The 20,973-nt window shown below is 53.8% G+C and overlaps 9 protein-coding genes across 9 annotated transcripts; 5 read left to right on the top strand and 4 right to left on the bottom strand.

The window, feature by feature from the left end:
- Window positions 1-979: 979 nt before the first annotated feature.
- J4E83_001638 (uncharacterized protein) lies at window positions 980-1,744 on the bottom strand (the record flags this gene model as incomplete). Its single annotated transcript, XM_049328592.1, has 1 exon — window positions 980-1,744. One exon carries the CDS (start codon window positions 1,742-1,744, stop codon window positions 980-982), a length of 765 nt encoding a protein of 254 aa, XP_049193110.1.
- Window positions 1,745-2,361: 617 nt separating this feature from the next.
- J4E83_001637 (uncharacterized protein) lies at window positions 2,362-3,087 on the top strand (the record flags this gene model as incomplete). Its single annotated transcript, XM_049328591.1, is given in 2 exon segments — window positions 2,362-2,370; window positions 2,389-3,087. 2 exon segments carry the CDS (start codon window positions 2,362-2,364, stop codon window positions 3,085-3,087), a joined length of 708 nt encoding a protein of 235 aa, XP_049193109.1.
- Window positions 3,088-7,555: 4,468 nt separating this feature from the next.
- On the top strand, window positions 7,556-9,130 carry J4E83_001636 (uncharacterized protein; the record flags this gene model as incomplete). Its single annotated transcript, XM_049328590.1, has 1 exon — window positions 7,556-9,130. One exon carries the CDS (start codon window positions 7,556-7,558, stop codon window positions 9,128-9,130), a length of 1,575 nt encoding a protein of 524 aa, XP_049193108.1.
- Window positions 9,131-9,742: 612 nt separating this feature from the next.
- NDH2 (External alternative NADH-ubiquinone oxidoreductase mitochondrial) lies at window positions 9,743-11,576 on the bottom strand (the record flags this gene model as incomplete). The annotated part of the gene is made up of 3 exons (XM_049328589.1): window positions 9,743-10,788; window positions 10,836-11,174; window positions 11,228-11,576. 3 exons carry the CDS (start codon window positions 11,574-11,576, stop codon window positions 9,743-9,745), a joined length of 1,734 nt encoding a protein of 577 aa, XP_049193107.1.
- Window positions 11,577-12,666: 1,090 nt separating this feature from the next.
- J4E83_001634 (uncharacterized protein) lies at window positions 12,667-13,255 on the top strand (the record flags this gene model as incomplete). Its single annotated transcript, XM_049328588.1, has 2 exons — window positions 12,667-12,688; window positions 12,933-13,255. The coding sequence occupies 2 exons, from the start codon at window positions 12,667-12,669 to the stop codon at window positions 13,253-13,255; spliced, it is 345 nt and encodes a 114-aa protein (XP_049193106.1).
- Window positions 13,256-13,408: 153 nt separating this feature from the next.
- On the bottom strand, window positions 13,409-14,939 carry J4E83_001633 (uncharacterized protein; the record flags this gene model as incomplete). The annotated part of the gene is made up of 2 exons (XM_049328587.1): window positions 13,409-14,292; window positions 14,342-14,939. 2 exons carry the CDS (start codon window positions 14,937-14,939, stop codon window positions 13,409-13,411), a joined length of 1,482 nt encoding a protein of 493 aa, XP_049193105.1.
- Window positions 14,940-15,186: 247 nt separating this feature from the next.
- Window positions 15,187-16,953, top strand: J4E83_001632 (uncharacterized protein; the record flags this gene model as incomplete). The annotated part of the gene is made up of 1 exon (XM_049328586.1): window positions 15,187-16,953. The coding sequence occupies one exon, from the start codon at window positions 15,187-15,189 to the stop codon at window positions 16,951-16,953; it is 1,767 nt and encodes a 588-aa protein (XP_049193104.1).
- A 539-nt stretch (window positions 16,954-17,492) lies between these two features.
- J4E83_001631 (uncharacterized protein) lies at window positions 17,493-19,113 on the top strand (the record flags this gene model as incomplete). The annotated part of the gene is made up of 2 exons (XM_049328585.1): window positions 17,493-17,541; window positions 17,594-19,113. 2 exons carry the CDS (start codon window positions 17,493-17,495, stop codon window positions 19,111-19,113), a joined length of 1,569 nt encoding a protein of 522 aa, XP_049193103.1.
- A 405-nt stretch (window positions 19,114-19,518) lies between these two features.
- J4E83_001630 (uncharacterized protein) lies at window positions 19,519-20,610 on the bottom strand (the record flags this gene model as incomplete). The annotated part of the gene is made up of 2 exons (XM_049328584.1): window positions 19,519-19,679; window positions 19,728-20,610. The coding sequence occupies 2 exons, from the start codon at window positions 20,608-20,610 to the stop codon at window positions 19,519-19,521; spliced, it is 1,044 nt and encodes a 347-aa protein (XP_049193102.1).
- Between the last annotated feature and the right edge of the window lie 363 nt (window positions 20,611-20,973).

The raw sequence follows: 20,973 nt of genomic DNA, 5'->3' as shown, positions 1-20,973 counted from the left end.
GGTGGTGGTGGTGGTGGTGGTACGAGTACTCGCGTTCCTCTGCATTATTAGTCCTGCAAGGAGTGCCACGAGGATATCAGGAGTGAGATGGAAGCCACCCATGAATTTGATAGAGCACAAATGTAAACATACACTTCTCGATGCTGCCCAATTCCCGCCTACTTTGGATCAACGCTGCTATATTCGTGAACTCTCAAGTAGGCCTGTCATGCTACAGGAGATTTCCGGGCTGCAGTATCGTTAGCGGCATGCCCATGTATCTCATAGGTAGGTTGTCAGCCAGCTATGCATTGGGCAATTTGGATGATGTTTACCTCAAACACTACCATCCTTCTGCTTTTGTCGCCGCGCCAAAGAGATGTCGTCAGGAACGAGGATGAATATTGATCAACCTCCGTGGACTATATAGGATGAACTGTAGTATAGGTGTCTCAAATAGCATAGTATTGCGTTCCAGCTACCTGTAGACGTCAGCTGTCAGCATGGACACTAGAAGTGGCCACAATTTGAGGGGTATTATGTGAAAGCGGCATTGAGGTAGAAGTATACATGATCTCAGAGATAGTCCAGTTGTCAACATTCGATTGTATGTATGCGACAAAAGTTCTAGCCACCCCTGGTGCGGATGGACTCAGACAATTGCTGCTTGTACCGTGATGCGCTAATCAAGACTATCCAGCTTTCGTACCTGCCAAGACTAGACGTCTTACTCTACTTCACCAAGGCACTGGACGCAGACGTCACAACACACTGAACAAGCATTGGCCGATGGTTGCCTTATAGGCTGATACTGACTTGTCTCACTCCGATGCATTTCCTCAGTTGGTCGAGTTCGGCGACGATAACAATTCTCATGCGATTTCATTGAATGATCTTTTCGATCATCGGTCCGTTCTATACGTATGGCTACGGTATTTTGTAATGAAGCATTTGTCGCCAACTCGTTCCCTACTAGGCAACGTTCAGATAAGCAAATCGCCTAGTCAAGGTCTTCAATCCACCTGTACAAGTAGATCTCCAAGAGCTCATTCTTGATCATCCTTGTTTCCGCCTTGATCCTCCTAATTTCCGCGTTTTGCTTAGCTTCCCTGGCTTCTAGAACATCGCGCTCGATCTTCTGGGCCTCCGACTCAACCCTCAGAACAGCTTTCGCCCGTTTAAACACTGCTGTTTTCTTCTTTGCCTCTTTCGCCTGCTCCAAATATCTCGCTGTTTGCTCCTCAATCATCGCTATCTCCTCGCGCCGTGCTTTCTTCCTTTCCTCCTTGGCTCTTGCCTTTTCTTCCTTGACTCTCGCTCTCTCCTCCTTCCTCTTCTTTGCTGCCTCTGTTGTTGCCATCCACTCCTTCTTTACAGCCTTCTCTTTCTGTATCTCCTCCACTAGACCAGCTTTCTCCTCCGCTACACGAGCTGTCGCCTCTCTGTCCATGTCGCAACTTTGTTCCAAAAGCTCGATCCACTCTCTGAGGAATCGCTGGTGAAGATCCCGGTGCGCTTGCTTGAGTTCCTCATGATGACGGAGAGTGGAGGGGTCGGCGTTGATGGCGAGCGCAGCTTGGCAGTCTTGTTCGAGTTTGGCGGAATCGGTAACGAAGACGAGATGATCCTTTCCTTTTTTTGAAAGTTGTGCTTTGAGCTGATCGCGAATCTCGTTGAATGTCGGCGGACCGAAGAATGGAAGGGCTGTGGTATCTGTACCGTCGTCGCTGTCGGTATGTGTGTTGTCGGGCTCGGTGGAAGACATCGTGGATCTTAGAAGACGGCGTGTCGCGCTTGTGGAGCAGTATGTAGACTCAGACGAGAAGACAATATAGCGATGGCTGTAGTGGTGACAGAGTATGAAGCGCGGGGTTGTAGAGTTTGTGTGCTCCTTGGCAGATCTAGCCCGTTACGGAAACGTCAGTGAAAGACACGGACGGCGGTTGCTCGATATATGACGACTCACTCACATCAAAATCGAGCTTATCGTTGCTGAGCAAATAGAAATGGATTATTTGTCGAGCGGCGCGTGTAGAAATATTGCCTTTTTCGGTGTCGGTAGCGCCAATAGAGCCCTGGAGGTGTAGGCAGCAAAGCATACGGTCAGGTGTCGGTGTATTTGAGCGTTTGATTGGCCGCTCCTCTCTACCTCGTCGTATCATTCGCTGATAAGGCCGTTTGGTTTACCTGAGTGACGTCGCAAATTATCGCGAAAATACGCACTGACTATATTCCACGCACTCACCTTTTCAAAGTCATATTTGTTTAAACAAATCCACTTCTTTCCTACTATCCTCATCTTCGAAGCCTACGTATCTCACCCAACGCACATCAGCAACTTTCCTGCAGCCACTCGCCCGCCCGCAACGAGCCCATATCAAGATGTCTTCCGTCGCAGATCTCGTTCAGCAGCTCGCCGATATGAAATTGAGGATGGCCGCCAAAGATCGAACAATTGCCGCCCAGAACCAGAAGATGGCCGACAAGGATCTGGCAATCGCGCATTACCACAAGAAGTCCAAGTCCCGCAAGTTTCGGATCGAAGAGTTGGAGGCAGATCTTGAGGAAGCGAAAGAGAAAATCGCAGAGATCGACTCCGGCGACTCGGACGCCACGAACGTCCAATATATCGAAGACAAGCCGAAAGAGGCCCCTGAGTACTACGACGACTATTACGGCCCCTGTATCGAAGCTCAGGCGCAGGTCCAGGTTCTCAAAGCAGAGAATGCCAACCTCAAGTACCAGTATTTCGTTTCCGGGCTTACCATCCAGCCATGGAGTGGAGCCGTTGTTGAGCCTGCAGCCGAGACTACTTTTCCCAATGACGAGCCCTCGGATGAAACCATTGTTACCTCTGCGGCCGAGACTGCTTCCCCCACTGACGAGCCATCGGATGAGACTATCGTCGCGCCTGAAGCTGATCCTGCTCCCGCCGACGACGAGCCGAGAGGCCACAAGCGTACTCTTTCGCAGTCCGAGGTCGCATCAACTGAGAAGGTCGAGAGCAAGAAGGCCCGCCCTGCATTCTGGAGTGGAGACCTGACGAGGCGACCTAAGAAGAACAAGGCCGCCACACGGAAGACACGTGAAGGACAGAACCAGGTTTGAGGTAGACATATCCCCAGGCACATGTTGAACAATATGCTAACATACCTTTTAGCAGCTACATGGGCGCCCGTTAGTATCTTCAGTCCCCCGGAAGCTCACTGAAGCTTGCCGGGCCTCATCATTGGTCCTGATGTATGCGGTAGTGTTGGGGATGGATTGCAGCATACTAGGTCGGATTGCAAGGTCGACTGATGTCGCTGGATAGATAGTGAGGAATTCGAAGCACCGAACTATTGAGATTGACAACCTGATTGTGATCTGACATCCTCCCTGGTGTTTTACAAGCTGCCTTTGCGTATGCTGTTGATGCGATGTTGTCGTGAAAGAGACATAGGAATCTCAGACTTGCGAGGTTGGAAGACACGTACCTCGGCGTTAAAGTGGATACCTCGATGCTTAACTCCGAGCTTGTGAGGCGCAGCTTCCTCATACCGCCATTTCGTCTCAGAAACAACAGAGTGCACCTTTGACTCAGACTGCGGCCTGGTCCTGGTTCAGACCCATCCAGCACTACCAACAACTCAACATGTCGTTCCCGCAGTGCGCATCTCCGCTGTTCGAGCTTCCACAGGAGCTTCTCGAAATCGTACTCAGCTATCTTCCTCCGTCCCAAGACGTGTTGAACCTGTCTCGCACCTGCAAAGCCATGCACGCAAAGACCATAGCGCATCTATACGGCAACATCAACATGGAATGGCAGGTCATTCAAGCAACTCGCCCACTGACTGTTGCTGGTGTGGATATCCCACAAGCTCTCCGTCCCAACCTTCTTTTGCAAACGATCTTGGCGAATCCCGCATACGCGCAATCGATTACTGCTTTGAAACTGCAGAGTACCGAGCTTGGGGATCTTTGGTATTCGTCACTTGTTAATCCACGCAGACGGGAGCCTTTGGCGAAACTGCACCCGGATGTTGCCTCAACTTGGACGAACGCGAAGCAGCGACTGGCCCTGAACGCCGTACGGGATGCAGGGCTGGAGTGGCACCATAGAGGACGCGGAGACCCTTTTGCAGTCGGCGGTTGTTCTTGGTATGAAGCCATCCTGATGTACGATCTGGATGCTACCTTAGCGCTGCTCGTGTGGATTTGTCCCAATCTTGTATCACTCGATCTAGGGTTCCACATCGGCGACGACGTAGTGTACCTCCCTGAGGTCTTGTGGAAGCTGTCCTCTGGTGATGCGGAGTCACAAGCTCTAGGATGTCGCAAGCTTCGAAACGTTCATCTCGGCCATGTGCACATCCCTGAGGAGGAGCAACCGAGTGACAGGTGGAGTCGGGTCAGATATCTACACCCGCATCTGGATTGGAGGGGGCATTGGGCTTTCTTTTGGTGCCCAGACATCCAGAAGATCGAAATGAACCTGATGGATGAGACTGCACATGCAGGTATTCAGGAAGCAACATCTCTACCTGTCTGCTCAACGTTGACGACACTGAGACTTGGCGAGTCTTCAGTAAATCCAGACACACTCGCGAAACTGTTGTCGTGCACACCAGCTCTGAGGAGATTAGACTACGAATACTGGGTTCGCGATCAGGCGTTCATCACCGTGGATTGTGCGTCGCTCAGCGCCGCCCTCAACAGTGTTAAGAGCACCTTGGAACATTTGAGATTCTTCTGTCAACTGCATTCGCCGGGGTCCGTTGACGTTTGCGGAAACTGCGATTTTCGGGACTATCCCGTTCTCTCCTCCCTCCACGTCTCGCCTGCCGTGATACTAGGCGGTGAGGCTTCCCTTTGGCCCCGAATCGAGGAAGTCATCCCATCGAGTTTGGAGGAGCTGTGCTTTGTCGACGATGATTTGCTCGAGTTCTGGAGCCCGAAGGAATTGATACCGTTGCTAGACGACTTTTTCCAGGGCGATTGGAGAGCTAGAACACCAAAGCTGCAACGCGTGTACGCGACGAATAAAAAGTCCTGGCTGGATGCGTATGGAACGGACTATCTGCGGATGTTGAGCGAACAAAATGGATTAGAGTATGGTAAATAACAACAGAGTAAGAGAATGAAGCTTTCAAATTTACAACATTGCGACTGTCGGGGATTCTGGCACGAGAACTCCGAAGCCGAGACAATACGAAATGTCCATGCGGCTCAGTCGGCGCGAAGCGTTCCGGCGTGTACCGACATCACGATGATGGCGATGATGTTCGTGCTGCATCGGGAGCTGGACCCTGAGATCGCGTATTATGGGATGACGTCTTCGATTGAGGACAGACGCGACGCGAGACCGTACAAAGACAATGGCATACCACGACTTCTTGCTGAATCTCATCCTACATCTACAATCCCATCTCGCTGCATCGCATTCGTACACGTGACCCTACGTGCATTCCCACTACAACCTCGAACTCCATCACAGCCTCCAGTATGGGCAACACACAATCTACCGTGCGCTACCTTGCGCCGGCATCCTTCATCTACGACTTTGCTCTGCAACAATATGGCATCTTTTCGTCGCCCAACATGATGGATATCCACAACCGGAATCTTGCCGCTTTCAGCCCGTACCCATACTTCATCGGCGCATTCTTCTTCCCACAGCAAATCTTCCAGCTGGTCTGGTTGTGGAAGCTATGGAAGCAAGATGGTAATGCGCAAGAGTGCGCGATGATGAACAAGTTTGCTTGGGTATACAGTCTGGGCAACTTTTGCATTGGAAGTACGTATTATTGAAGTACCTCGTGGTGGTGTAGGATGTATACTAACGTATGCGACAGCTTGGATGTTCTTCTGGAACTCGAACAACTTGGAGACATCGAACATTTTCGTCATCATCAACACACTGGCACAAGTCGGTTACATTGCCACGGCGCTTGAGCCTCTCGACACGCGATCAACACCCAACCTCCTCACCCACATTGTCTCGAAGACATTCGCGGGTATCGGTGTACTGGATCTCCTTCACAACACATCCGCGGCCTACTTTGTAGGTGTAGAGCCCAGCTCGCTGGTGCAGGTGGCTACCGGTGTTGGTTTCGCCGCGGCGGCAAGCATGAGCGACTGGATCTTCGGCGGCTGCTTGGTATACGACCTCGTTGCGTTGACTGTCGGACAAGAGGGCAACTGGTCGAGGCTGCTAGGCGGATACGCGGCCATGACAGCGGGTATTGTGGCTTTCAGGAACTTCTTCTAGTAGGTTCACTCGGCCGTCGCATGCTGAGTCGTGCTGACGGATCGCAGTCCAAGGTGGAAGGCGCAGAAGGAGGGAAGGTACGCCAGGGTCGAGAATGGCGGTGACGTGGTTTAGATATTGGGGGTTGCAGGTCGCGATACTTACCTTGATGCGGACATCTCAGTGGTGTGCACGTTGATTACTTCCTATAATGATAATTAAACTTCGTATCACTCTGCGGTCTCGGTAACACTCCAATCTGGTTCGCTCTTATCGATATGCAGGTTCCAGAAGCTCGAGACACCACGATGCCTCAAGTCCAGCCTCACTCATGGTGGGTTTCTGTTACGTTTCGAGGCAGATCTTAGTGCAGTGTATTAGTTGAGGCTTGGAGGCCGAAGCGACGGACCCATCCGATGGCGGAGAGGAGGGGCAGATAGGCATGCATCGTCATTGCAGCTGGCGCGCTATAGGCCGACCCCATATTGAAGTTGCTCGATCTGTGATGTGCGTAGATCTGGCGATGGCAGATTGGTGCTGCGGGATCCAGCCGGTGTCTCTTCCGCGTGACGTGCCAGCCTGATGGTCGTCGCCAAGGCCCGCGAACGGCGGCAAGCAGCTCGGAGACATGTGCGCTAGCATGATGCGCGTGCGCGCCCTTGCCCTCGAGATAAGCAACTCTTATCAATCACTCATAGCATCCCACCCGCCCAAGTCACACTGCTCCCGTCATGGCAGGCCTAGCCGCAACGGATACCGCTTGGCCTAGCATCGGTCATGCGAGCCCGCCGGGGGATCCTCTAGCATGTGGAGATGCTTCCTTTTGGGAGCCTGCGGTTGGCTGGCGTGGATGACTGTTGATGGCCGTGAGCTGCTGTATGTCTTCTGTCACACTGCTCTGACGTCTCGTGTCTTTTCTTCTACTCTTCCTCTTCCATTGCCTACATCCCGCGCTTCTCGTGGCTGTCATAACCTCCATTTCTGCACGCCGAGTCTTATCAGCGACTGACCGGTTCAACGACGTCACAGCGCCGAGCTTTGATACAGCGACTCTCACGCGACAACTTATACATATCTCTTGAAAGACGGTCGCTCGGCCTGTACTTCAATTCTGATACCGACGTTACGCGTGCGTCGTATACGAGGTTGCATCTACGCCTCTGTGGCTGTACCAAGAGCCCGAATCAGCGCCTGACCACCCAGCCTGCGCTACCGAGACGTGCGGAAGAAGCAAGAAGCATCCAGTGCCACGCGCATTGGAGTTCCGGTTGACTCTCTACGGCAGTCGCTGTCCAGAAAGCTGCGTCGTTCCTTCCCATCGAACCCTCGAATTCGACCTATGGCACCATGCCTCCATACCTATCCCCCCTACACATAGCCAAACCCACGTTACCACCAACCTGCGAACCTGCGAACGAGTTCCTCTATCATTTGTCGGCGGCATTCCACACCTGCGTACCTACGAACCTCGCGCTCGTCTCGACATTGCTCGGCACGTGCAGCATCATATCATGGCTGTTCGCACAGCTACCACAAATATACAAGAACCATAAGCTGAAGTCAACATCAGGGCTGAGCGCGTTCTTCTTGACAGAATGGCTCCTGGGTGATTTGACGAACCTGCTGGGCTGTCTGTTCACCGGACAGGCGTCATGGCAAGTCATTATCGCAGGCTACTACGTCTTCGTCGACTGCTGCTTGTGCGGTCAGTGGGTATGGTACGAGCTGCTGCACCATGGAAGGCCGCTGAGGCCAATCTGGGGCCGATGGAGCAGCTCAGCTGGCAGCGGCTCTGGCGCCGGGGGCTCTGCCATGCATCAGGTTCTGGATGGGATGAGCATAGGCGGTACGAACAACGCGTCTAGCCCGCCAAAGTCACCGCAAAATTCAAGCGACGCGAAGAGCGTTAAACAGGATAGCGCGGCCAAAGACGTACCGCGCTCGAACGCGAAGGAAACCTTTAGGATACCCAACTTTGCGCGCTCGCCCCTGCCTACGAAAGAATCATGGCAAAGTACATCTCCGTCAGGCGCATCACCCAACCCCAAGGTGCGGATAGCAGCCTCGAGCTCACCTATGCCCTCCCCCAAGACCGTCCTATACATCACTCTCATGATCGCAGTACTCGCCAACCCTACTACCGCTACGCCGATAAGTCCTTTCGCGCCAGGTCTCGCCCGAGCTCGCAGCCTCTCCGCGTACACAACTACCGCGACCAGCTCGCCCAGTGCCTCGGAAACCGCCGGTAAAGTCTTCTCATGGATGAGCACGTTCCTATACCTTGGATCGCGCCTCCCACAACTTTACATGAACCAGGTCCGCAAATCGACAGCCGGTCTGTCTCCCACACTCTTCGCGGCCGCCTTCTTCGGCAACCTCTTCTACTCGACTTCCCTCCTCACAAACCCTTGCGCATGGTACGACTACGCGCCAGGCGAAGGCTCCGGCTGGGTCGACCCCCAAGGCAGCGTAAGAGAAGACTGGGTCCTACGCGCCGCACCCTTCTTCCTCGGCGCAGCAGGCGTGCTCCTCATGGACGCAGCAGTCGGTCTACAATTCTGGCATTTCGGCGACGCCACACCCCGGGGCCGATCACCGACGCCCCGCGACGACGAAGTCATCATCACCGTTGACGACCACGGTAAGCTGGTGCGCAGGAGTATGCATTGGCGCCGTGTGAGCGGGTGGATGAGGGGCTGGGCTCCTGCTGTCAGTGTAGCTGCTACGCCGAATGTGAGCCGTGCGAATACGCCGATGGATTCTCCGAGGGATACGAGTCCGGCGAGTACGGCTGGAAGTAGTTCGAGCAAGAGCATTCCTATCAAGGGTAGGGGTAGCGCGTTGGATGAGGCGAGGGCGCTTCTGGGGACGAGCAGACATGCGAGTCCGAGGAGTTATGGGGCTGTGGGCAGTCCTAGGTAGTAGATTCGTTGCATTTACGATGCCTGTAGATATGACGGGCTGATTCTGCTCTTGAGTGCGTGGCATTTTGCATCTACAAATGGCGTTTTGGGAACATGGCCTATAGCCTATACATATTAGTTTACGAAATGATCAGTATTCTTACCACAACAACTCTACTTCAATTGACTGGCAAAACAATCAACGGCCCAACACGAAGCCAGTGTGCAGAGAGATGGTAGAGAACAATAGTTGTAACGTAGTAATACTGCAGTTGATCTTCCGCTGTTTCATAAAGGGTTCCTATCTATCTACGATTGTCCAAAGAAAGCAACCAAGTCTAACCCGCCTCTGACTCTGGCAAAAGGGAAAAAAGCACCAAAACGCCGAGCTCGACTAGCAACAAGAACATGTGACCAGACCGAAAACCCGAAGAGCCGCCCTACTGCTGCGAGGTATCACACCCTTATACAAAACGTGACGAGTAATCGTACAGAAGAAGCCGGGAGGTGTGTGTGTGTGGTGTACATAGGCAACGCCGTGGATAAGCGCTTGCCCTTCAGGAAGTCGAACTTTTAGGGAATCTCTAGAAAAGGATGGGGAGGGAGTAACGCCATTTGGAGGAAAAGGCGTTTAGACACGCGAGACATCGCGACCGAAGCACTTGGCCTTGGCCCAGTCGAGCATGACCAATATCCTGTTGCGGGTGCTGAAGCACATGCTGAGGTAGGCGGAGCGCCAGAAGATGTAGGTGATGGTACCGCCGGAAGCGATGTTGCCGGAGAACCACGAGATGTCGGCAACGGCCTTCTCGGAACCAATGTAGGCGAGCGAACCCTGGTGAGAGTACTCGAAGGGACCGATGGATTTGATCCTCCTCAGCCTCTGCTGCAGAGCCTTGATCTCGCCGAAGACCTTGTCACGGGCCTCCTTGCCGGGTGCTGTCTCCTGAGCGACGGAGAGCTCAGCAAGCTCACCCTCAATCTCGGAGGTCTTGGCCATGTTGTTGAACATGCGGGCGAGGAAAGCACCCTCCTGAGCAGCGACCTGGGCGGTGGGGGCGTAGTTGGCAACAGCGCAGTCACCGACAGCCCAGACGTTCTCGGTACCCTTGACAACGAGGTACTCGTTTACGGCGAGACCACGGCGGGAGTCCTTCTGTGCGGGGATCTGGTTGATGAGGTCCTTGACGATGGGTCGGAGAGCGTTACCGGTGGCCCAGACGAGGAGACCGTAGGGGATCTTCTCGAGCTGCTTCTTGCCGTCGGGGCCAGTCGACTCAGCCTCGATGAACTTGGGTGTGACGTTCTTGACCATGGTCTTTGTGCGAATGGTGATGGTCTCCTCCTTGAAGGTCTTCTCGGTGTAGTCGATGAGCTGCTTGGAGAACATGGGAAGGACGTTGGGGAGGGCCTCGACGAGGGTGACGTGGAAGTTATCCTGGATCTCGGGAAGCCACTTCTTCAGATCAGAGTGGAAGAAGTCCTGGAGTTCACCGGCAAACTCGACACCGGTAGGTCCACCTCCGACAACGACCATGTGTAGCAGGCGCTTCTTCTCCTCGTCGGACTGGTCCTTGAAGGTAGCAGTCTCGCAGCAGTCCATGATGCGGTTTCGGATGCGCTGGGCGTCGCCGACCTCCTTCAGGAAGAGACCGTTTTCCTTAACACCGGGGATACCTGTTCCATGTTAGCTGAGTTCGGGTGAGAATGGGCGGATGACGCACCGAAAGTGGCGTTCTCAGCACCAACACCAACGACGAGCATGTCAAAGGGCACCTCGGTCTGGGAGACGTCGCCCTTGATGTCGGAGTCGTCGCTGATGTAGACGACCTTCTTCTCGTAGTCGATCTTGGTGGCCTCGGCTTCGTAGTATTTGACCTGGGCCTTCTTGTGGCGCAAGAAGTTGCGGATGGGCTCCATGATGGAGCGGTGCTCAATGGTGCCGACGGTGCATGAGGGCAGGAGGGGTGTGAAGAGGAAGTAGTTGCGCGGGGAGACGACGATGACATTGTAGTTTTCAGTGTCGAGCTTCTTCAGCAGGGAGACGGAGCCCCAGCCGGTACCTGTCGCGTGTCAGATGCATGCTATGCGTGCTGCGTCATCCGTCGCTACTCACCGAGGACGACGAGCGTCTTCTTGCTTGGGTCAGGCGGCGGCTGGTCGGCGGGGTTGCGAGTCTCGTAGATGCCGTATCCGACGTATCCCAGACCGGCGATGGCGGAGAGGTACGTGAGGCGCCAGGTCCAGCGCAGGAGGCGGAACCGCTTGGCCTTGGGCTTGGGCGCGCTGCTCGACTGCTGGCGGACAGACTGGCGGAGGGCAATCTGGTACTGCGTGGGTCGGGGCGTCCAGCGTGCTCTGTTGGCGATAAGCGACGGGCGCTGGGTGGTGAAGGTCCTGCGTCCAGCCAGCTGAACCTGCGAGAGCACATTGGCAGCGGCGAGCGGCCTTATGGTGGGTGCCATTGCAATGGTGGAAGCTGCGGGAGAGCTTCACGGAGTCAATGGCTGGGTGCGGGTGGTAGGGAGGCGAGCGAAGGGAGGGTGAGGGTGTCTCGTCGGTGCGCGGGAGTCAACTTTTTCTTAGCGATGACGAACACCCACCCTACCAAGACGCCTCGCAGGGGTCTTTGCTTCTGCGCCGAAAGATAAGCCTTGTTCCAATTAAAGCCCGCCCTGCCCTGCCCGCGCCCACACGCGAATTGTTTCGAGCGCCAGGACAGCTACCATTAGTTCTCGAGGCCGATCACCCGCTACTCCCACGCTCTCGTTGGGATTGTGCTGATGCTCTTGTGGCTGCACCCAAACCTTCACCTCCACATCCAGTCATACACATCATCACATAGAGTGCAAAATGCCTCATTGCATTCCCAAACCCTTTCGCCCCCATTGCTCAGCTCAACAAGTCATGGCCTCGCCATTCCTCGGCTCGGCACCGACTCCGGTGGCCAGCCATGGGCATGCACTTTTGCAGTGAGCACCCGCGTCCGGTACCGCGGAGGCACACATGGTGGCTTCAAGTGCCTTTTAGCCGAGCCGCATGTCCCTGAGCCTCAGCGACCTGCATACTGGACTCGTAGACCGACGGGATTCCTGGTTTTGCGGACCCGCCTGCCCAGGGTTGTGGTAAATAGTCATCATCCTACATCGCCCGAAACGACACGCGCCACCAGTGCATCCTATGGATGACTCAAATATAGGATCCGGCAGGACGTGAAACGAGGCATATCTAAATTCGTGTCTCGACATTTGATGTCTCAACGTTAGATGTGACCATCCGTTCCTGCCCCACGAGATGTTGAGTGCTACCTAGGCTGCTTGTGGACTTGGCAGAAGCTACTCAGCCAGCATGAGGCTTCACTAAATCTATCTTGAGAATCTAGTACTCCGTTACACATATGCATCGTATGCACTTAGCTGATGCTCTAATCGATTTCGCTAATCGGTTTTACCGGCCTTGCTGAACACTGCGCCTTTCTAAGCATGCAACGACATTAGACCGTCACTACATTCTGTAACAAAACATCTCGTCAGTATGTAGCTCGGGACCGAAAGAATGTGGTTCTGGATCGCGAACAGTAAGCTCAATCTACAAGAAACAAACTTGGAGTGATGATGACATGCATTCACCCCGCCCACTTGCTTATCGATAGACATCCCCCTCACCTGGTAGTCCACTACACAACAGTACAACGATGTTCATTTCTCCAAACTTTCCAGTGTTCATAAACTACCCGTGAATCTAATACCATTCCTGTATCCAAACACTGAAATCTACGTAAACCATGCCTCACGCAACCGCAACCGTAAACGGCATCCTAGTAGCCGAGACCGACTCCTACGAAGTCGTCGACGGAAACATCTACGTAACCAATCCTTCTCCTTTCTTGTCCATCATAAGCCCCTTCAATCCATCTGATCCATGCCAGTTCCCACCCGACACTATCAAGTCCAACCACTTCAGCCCAACTTCAACTAAGACGCACTGCCCATATAAGGGAGACGCAAGCTACTACACCGTCACAGCCAACAAGACGGAAGTGAAAGATGCAGCGTGGTACTACCCGGAGCCGTTGGAAAGCATGAACAAGATCAAGGGGTATGTTGCTTTCTACAAGGGAAAAGCTGAGGTGAAGAGTGAGTGAAGGGAAGGACACATGGGGACATTGCAGGTTAAGTGTAAATCTGGGTATATTCAGTATCAATTGAACTCCCAAGAAACATAATGCAAATGTTCCTGTCTAACAACGCCGATAAAATGCTCATCATCATAACGTCTGGACTGGCTGTTCCCAGGCTCATGCATCAACAGCCATCATCATCGTGTCATCGCCATCGATGCCTACAGCCGGCGGCTCGATCATGACACCCCGTCCTCTTCCTTGAAGCAGCTCCCTTCGTACCTCTGCGCTAATGCTCCTGTGACCCCTTGTGAGCAGCAAGTCGAGTAGCGCCTCTCTTTGGTCTTCGGTGATGTCGTTCCTATATCTTTGCGCAAAGGCCAGCAAGCACTGATGCCAGATGACGGGCAATTTGCCCGTGTTGCCGAGGTCGCCTGCTACAGACTCCGTGTCCATGGCATCGGCACTGCTGGCACCTACACCGCGGAAGCGCAGGAAGTGAAAGACGAGCGCGTCGATGACCTTGAAGGGTAGGGCGTACTTCTTTTCGAGAAGGGTCTTGATGAAGATGTTGCAGGGGCCAGCGGCGTCGGGGTCGGATGACATTTGCTCGGCGGCGATTTCACACAGACGGTGGAGGGCGGCTGCGGAGTGTAGGACGGGCACGGAGACCTTGGCTACAACGGATGCCACGATCGTGGCGTCGCGCTGTGTGCAGGTGACATCCGTGAGCATGGGGAAAACCACACCCTTGAAGAAGGCGCTGGGCTTGTAGAGCGCCTTCTTTAGCGCATTGTACAGATGCACGTTCAGCTTGTGTGTCTCCCGGATGTTCTGTTGTACCAAAGGTAGCAGTATGGTGTTGAGGAAGGTCTGCGCTGTTCGCGGGTCTCTGGAGATGAAGATTCGGGTCGCAGCGAAGGTCGCGTTGGGTGTCCAGTCGTCAGGACGTGTGATGGCGACGAGCGTTTCCCAGGCGGGGATCGTGGGCAGGATCTTGAAGGGCTTGGGCAGCTTGCCGCTCTTGTAGCGGCTGAGAATTAATCCAATCTTTGAGTATACTGTGCAGACTTAGTAGAGTTACGAGATTTTGCAGTGAGGATGTTGTACCTTCGACGACCTTTGCCGGTAGTTCGATTGCGTCTTCTGGAGCACCACCGCCTTGAATCTCTGGTTGCTGTACTTCGCCTCCGGCTTCATGCGCAGCGATCTTCTCCAGGATGAGCGCTGCGAGATCTGTGCCGGGACCTGACTGTTGCGCTTCCTCGCCAGGCCATACGATGGGGTTGTCGTCTGTTGGTATGAACTTGTTCCACGCCGCCAGGTCGTTCGCATCGATCTCAACTTCTTCAACCTCCTCGTCGTCCTCGCCCCATGCTTCGTCATCGTCTTCGCCTTGGATCAAGTCCTCCCCTGGCATATCATCCTCGCCCATGCGTGTCTCGAAGTCGAAGGCTGGGTTGGCTTCTTGCGGTCTCCGGACCTTGTTCTCCCTCGCATCCTCCTCCTCTAACTCTCTTCCAATTTCCAAGATTTTGCGCGAGCTCTTGGAGTCTACATATTTCTGCTCGTCGTCTTCCTTGTCGCTCTTGTTTCGCTTTTGACGCTTCGGCGCCTTGTTCTTCCACGGGTCGGAGGGCGCATATTCTTCGGCTAGAGGGTTGTGTCGCTGGTCGCGCACACCAGGCGATTTGGGTGCTTTCGGCATGGTGGGTATGTGGTCGCGAGCGGAGGATCAGAAGAGGCGCAATGTCTTTTTCTGAAGTTTTAGTAGGGTCGTGGGTGTATTACAGACGTTTGTCAGAGTTGGCGGCAGTGAGTAGTAAAAGTTCGAGAACGGGATAAATTTTGGTGGGGTCTGCCTAGCGCCGCAACTTGCATGTCCAGGGTCGTGCCTTCCAACATAGCTACAAGCAGCTGTCGCGCTTTCCACTCCAGCTACATCCACCCTCAAAATGGCCGACTCACATCCCCCTTCGCGTTCGAATACACCCACACTCGTGCCTCCAATGCGGCGGCCACTCGAAGGAGACAATGCGCCCGCTGTCTCGTCTCCGCTCAATCCCAATCCCGATGCGGCAGCGCGTGCCAGACCGAAAGCTCCCGCGCGCGAGCAGAGAGAGAAGCGCGAGACGATCAAGAAACGCGAAGCTTCAGCGTCGACGCGCCAGGCCACTCCGAGCGCAAAGTCTAGCAAGAAAGAGCGTCCCTCAGCCGACTCACCCATGCGATATTCCATCCCCGAGCCCAGACCGTCCGACTATGAAGCGCCAAAAGACAGCACGCTGGTGTCACATGAGCCGAACCCCATGTACGCGCCTGATGGCGTTACCGAGCTGAAGAAGCCACACGATATCGCCTGGAACAAGAAGGGCTACAAGTACACCCACTGCGTTGCCGACCCGCTCTTCCGTCACAAGCAATACTACAGACAGAGCGACTCTAGGCCGTATGGACCGCGGATGAGCCACGAAGACTGCGACAGATGGTTCCACTTCGACAACAGCGCGACGATTGTATCGCAGGAGAAGGGCTGGCGCATGGGACGCGGGAACGTAGTCGCGAGAGAGGGCAGGATATACTATGAGGTCAAGGTGCTAAGAGGCATACCCAAAGACGGCCCAAAGGATCCTATCGACCCTAAGACGGGAGAGACGAAACCGGGTCCCCACGTGAGAATGGGTTGGGCAAGGAGAGAAGCGCCGTTGGACGGACCCGTGGGCTTCGACGGCTACAGCTACGGCATCACCGACGCGCGCTTCGAGGCGCAACATCGATCGCGCGCCTCCAAGATCTTCAAGCCGCTCCCCAAGAACGCAAAGAGCAAGCACATGAAGGCCAGGCCCCCGCATGGCAAGCCAATGCCTGTTGAATATGTTATAGATCAGCATGTTCAGGAAGGCGATGTGATTGGGCTTGAGATTCAATTGCCTTCTCTCTCAATGCATCGCAAGGTCGTTGAAGGCATCTACAACCCGGCCGTCGATCTAGGAGATGGTTTCGACACCGTCAGCAACCAAGACCCATTCGACCGCCCCATCGACATCATCCGCGATCGCATACCCGTACCCTACAAAGGCAACTTCTACTTCGAACAGCTCGACTACCAAGTCACAAAGATGGTGGAGGCCTATCACGACCGCGGTCCGGTGCCCAAGATACACCCCTCGCCGAATCACGAAGACGTCAGCGTACGATCGCTACCACACTCGCATATCAAAGTCTACAAGAACGGTGAGGAGGTTGGCATCGCTTTCGAGAATCTGCTTGCCTTCCTTCCTCCAGCGAGTATACCATCAGTCGAAGCTATCAAAGCTGGCGCGCGAACAGGCTTCGACGATGGCATGGTAGGATATCTACCAGCTATTTCACTGTTCAATGGTGGTGTCGCCCAGGTCAATTTCGGTCCCGACTTCTGGTGTCCGCCCGAAGAGATGGTACAGCAGCGCGAAAGGGATACTCAGATGGTCGACGGTGATACAACCGAGCAGCAGATTCCAGATGGCCGTAAACTGCGGGCTATTGGCGAGCGATACAAGGAGCAGATTGCCGAGGACGTCGTCTGGGACATCATCGACGAGGTCGACTTCTTCTCCCAGGATGGAGGATGGGAGTACAAGGGCGAGGCTCCTCAGGACGTGGCAGGCAAGTCCACGCCTAGGGCGCGTGGCTTTGCAAACGCGGATGAGAATATTGGTGTTGAGGTGGCCAAGCGATACTAATGAGATGCAAAAGTCGTTCTGGTGTTCAGTGGATTGTAATCATAGCGAGGCGTATAGGTATACCCGTTATCAATGATTGATATGCATCTCTCGAGGTTTTTTCCTGGCGTCATTCCCGAATTGTCAACCACTCCTGTCTGCTCCGATGCGATCGCCACGTTTGCGCCTCGGTCCATTCGACAGATGACAGCCTTCTTCTACGGCACTTCGGCTTCTTGCTGCACGGAATTGCCGCCAACTCGGGTCCCGTATAGCTACAATTTGTTAAGAAATTCGCGCCCTACGCCCTACGCGGTCATACAAGCGTTCGCATCAATTCCGCCCAAAATTGTACTCTGCCAAAGAAGGCAATTAGCGCGGAATTAGCGACATCGGACATCTGCGTTGAAACTAGCGCAACGTGACCGTTGGCGCCAGCATTGAATATATACCCACGTATCGTAAGACACTTGTCCACACTTATAAAACATTGTCTGGAGAGGTAACTTGCCCTCCTCCTGCCTTCTTGCACACATTGCTTCTCATAACACTACCCCGCCATGGATTCTTCACAATTTCGTGAAGCGGCCAAAGGAGCCATTGACGAGAGTATGTGCTCTCAAAATAGTCTAACAGAAGTGCAAACTGACCTACTCTCAAGTCGCAACCTACTACGACACCCTCGAGGAACGCCCCGTGCTCCCCTCCGTCAAACCAGGCTACCTGCGCCCGCTACTCCCCGCCTCCACGCCCGAAGAAGGCGAAGCATGGGAGACGATCCAAGCAGACATCGACCGCGTCATCATGCCAGGCCTAACCCACTGGCAAAGTCCCAAATTTATGGCCTTCTTCCCGTGCAATTCGTCCTTCGAAGCCATGATAGGCGACATGTACAGCGGAGCCTTCAACGCCGCAGCATTCAACTGGATCTGCTCGCCCGCGATTACAGAGCTTGAAACCGTTGTTATGGACTGGATCGCCAAGCTCATCGCACTGCCGAACGACTTCCTCAGTGACGGCGAGGGCGGAGGCATCATCCAAGGTACCGCCAGTGAAGTCGTACTAACAGCGCTTGTTGCCGCGCGCGAACGCCTCATCCGCCGTAAACTAGGCGACATGCCTGAAGGCGAAGAAAGAATGGACAAAGCAGCCGATATCCGGGGTAAGCTCGTTGCGCTGGGTTCCGAACACGCGCATTCGAGTACGCAGAAAGCGGCTGTTATCGCAGGAACCAGATACCGCAGTGTACCCGCATCCAAGGAATCAAACTACAGCGTCACGGCATCTGCGTTGCGTAAGACCATCGAAGAGTGCCGCGCGAAGGGGCTGGAACCGTTCTACTTCACCGTCACGATTGGTAGCACGGGGACGTGCGCTACCGACGACTTGGAAGGTATTGCGGCGCTCGCGAAAGAGTTTCCTGACCTGTGGATTCATGTCGATGCCGCGTATGCGGGCTCTGCGCTCGTGTGTCCAGAGTATCAGCATTTGTGCAAGCCGATTGCAGCGTTTGACTCGTTCAACTTCAATCTGCACAAGTGGTTGTTGGTCAACTTTGATTGCTCGGCGTTTTTTGTGAAGAAGAGGAGGGATTTGATGGATACGTATAGTATTACGCCAAGTTACCTGCGCAACCCTCATTCCGAACAAGGACTTGTTACGGACTACAGGGATTGGCAGATTCCTCTCGGCCGGCGATTCAGGAGTTTAAAGGTTTGGTTTGTGTTGAGGAGTTATGGGGTTAACGGTCTGAGGCAGTTCATCAGGAAGCACATCAAGTTGGGAGAGTACTTCCATGAGCTCCTGCTATCGAAACCGGACTTGTTCAGTGTAACTACTGAACCGGCGTTTGGACTCGTCACATTCCAGGTCAAGCCGAACATGGCGTCGGGTACGGCGAAGGCGGCGAATCAGGCTGACCCGTCGCACGAGGCACTGCAGAATGACTTCCATACTGATGCTGAGGCGCAGTACAAGGAGATGGTCAATCAGAAGACGAAGGAGGTTTACGAGAAGATTAATAGTAAGGGCGATTTCTTCCTGACAAGCACGGTTGTGGGTGGACTGTATGTTATTAGGGTGGTCAGTGCGACGATCAAGAGTGAGGAGAAGTGGATGAAGCAGATATTTGATGAGTTGGTGGAGGCTGCGGATGGCAAGGGCGATGTAAAGGTAGCTTGAGTGTAGCTTGTGTTAGTCTTATGCCATCATTCCTCCTTCATTCCTTCCACATGCGATACAAAGCCATGTGTTTCATAGAGATTGGAAGAACATATACACAACGCAGCACCGTATCTACCATGTGCATGCCACTAAGGGTCTACATGAGCGCTTCGCTACCTACTCTGCGGCCTGGAAGTATCTTGTGGGTGCCAGGCCTATCCGAGAGTTCACGAACATGGCAGCGTTGATACAATGTAGGAGGAAAAGAGGCCATGAAGGCCCAGGGGGCCACAGCATCCACGGAGACCTCAGTGCGATGAGCAAGGGCGTCAGACGCTTAAAACATGGGAATAGAAATGGGAACGTATAGTAGACAAACACGACATGGAGATCCAGATATCATTGCATGAATAAGTGCTGTCATCAGTCCAACCGTAATATCCGCACTGCGTTTCCACCAAGAACATCCTTCGCTTTCTTGTCATCCGTCGAAAAGGCTTTCGAGATAGCTCCATAGTTTGCGTTTACACTGTGCCACTCCTTTGCTTCTTCCTCGAGCGGTGGGAAGAATGGATGATCAGTGCCTGCTAGTATTAGCTCCTAGTATCATAAGTCCGTGTAGTGATGCTTACCAAACAATAACCGATCAGACCCAGATGCATCGAGAGCGGCTTTCAGTCCCACTTCCGAGTAAATGACAGCATCCAGGTAGATGTTTGTCTTCAAGATATCCCATACATCCCTCCTGTTCTGCGTCTTGCCATGCTTCTTCAGGTGACCATCGTGCAAGATGCACGACTCGATACGGCCTGCGAGGAACGGTAGTGTGCCTCCCGAGTGTGCCAATAGTACGCTGAGCTTTGTGAACCGATCCCAAACGCCGCTCAACAGCATCCTCGTCACCGCAATGGTTGTCTCCAAGGGGAAGCCGAGTGCTAATGGTAGGACGTGTCCGTATTCGCTCGCTCGCGGTCCATACACGGACGTAGGTAGACCGTAGTGCGGGTGGAGGAAGATGAGTTGTTGGTGCTTCTCCAATGCTGCGTATACAGGATCGAGGTTCTCATCGTCTAGACCTTGCCCAAGGCCTGAGGTTCCCATGATGACACCGCGTGCGTACTTGAGCGTGCTTAGTCTCTCGATCTCGGCGGTTATGACTTCGGGTGAGGCTGAGAGTGGGAGGGTGCCGAAGAAGTACAATCGACCGGGATACTGCGAGCATTGGTCATTGACATCGTCGTTGATCTTCTTCGCCGCTTCGCCAGCTTCCTCTGCGGGAAGGAAGTCTAGCCAAGGGTTTGCTAACGAGATGACGGATTTGTCAATCTTGTGCAGGTCCATAAAGGCTATCTTTTCTTTAATCTCGTAGTATTCGGAGCCAATTGGGCGGCCGCGGGAGGTTGAGGGTGTCGAAGGGTCATCTTCTCCGGGAAGGATGATGAGACGTGCTGAGTCTGGTGCATCGGGGAATGTTCGAACGTATGGTACGGTGGTTCGTGAGCGTAGTAGCTCCATGTATTTGGGAGGGTAAACATGGGTGTGTACGTCGACGATCGTCATGCTGGCTGATGGGGACGCGTTTTACGCGTCAACGTATGAGTGAAGGTGTTGTGATGGTGCGTTGAGGCTTCAAACGCGTTTTTGGGAGTGAAAGAGAAGCCAAAGATCTTTCAAGCAGTTTGAACTGATGGGCCAAACGTATCGTGGATGTTTTGACCCTGGTGGGGTAGCTTGAACTGCCCCACTACCGGGCGTCCAACATCCCACCTTCCCCAAGCGGCAAGAAGCGATGGAGCCGTTGACGGAGATGGCCGCGATGAATATGTGTCACTTTGATATGTCGAAACGTTTTGTTACGTACTGCATTCGGGACGAGTT

The sequence above is a fragment of the Alternaria metachromatica genome (assembly GCF_023757995.1).
Source record: "Alternaria metachromatica strain BMP 0045 chromosome Unknown scaffold_2, whole genome shotgun sequence".
NCBI lineage: Eukaryota > Fungi > Ascomycota > Dothideomycetes > Pleosporales > Pleosporaceae > Alternaria > Alternaria metachromatica.
The sequence above is the reverse complement of the archived record's forward strand: the minus strand, read 5'-3'. Positions and strand labels throughout refer to the sequence as shown.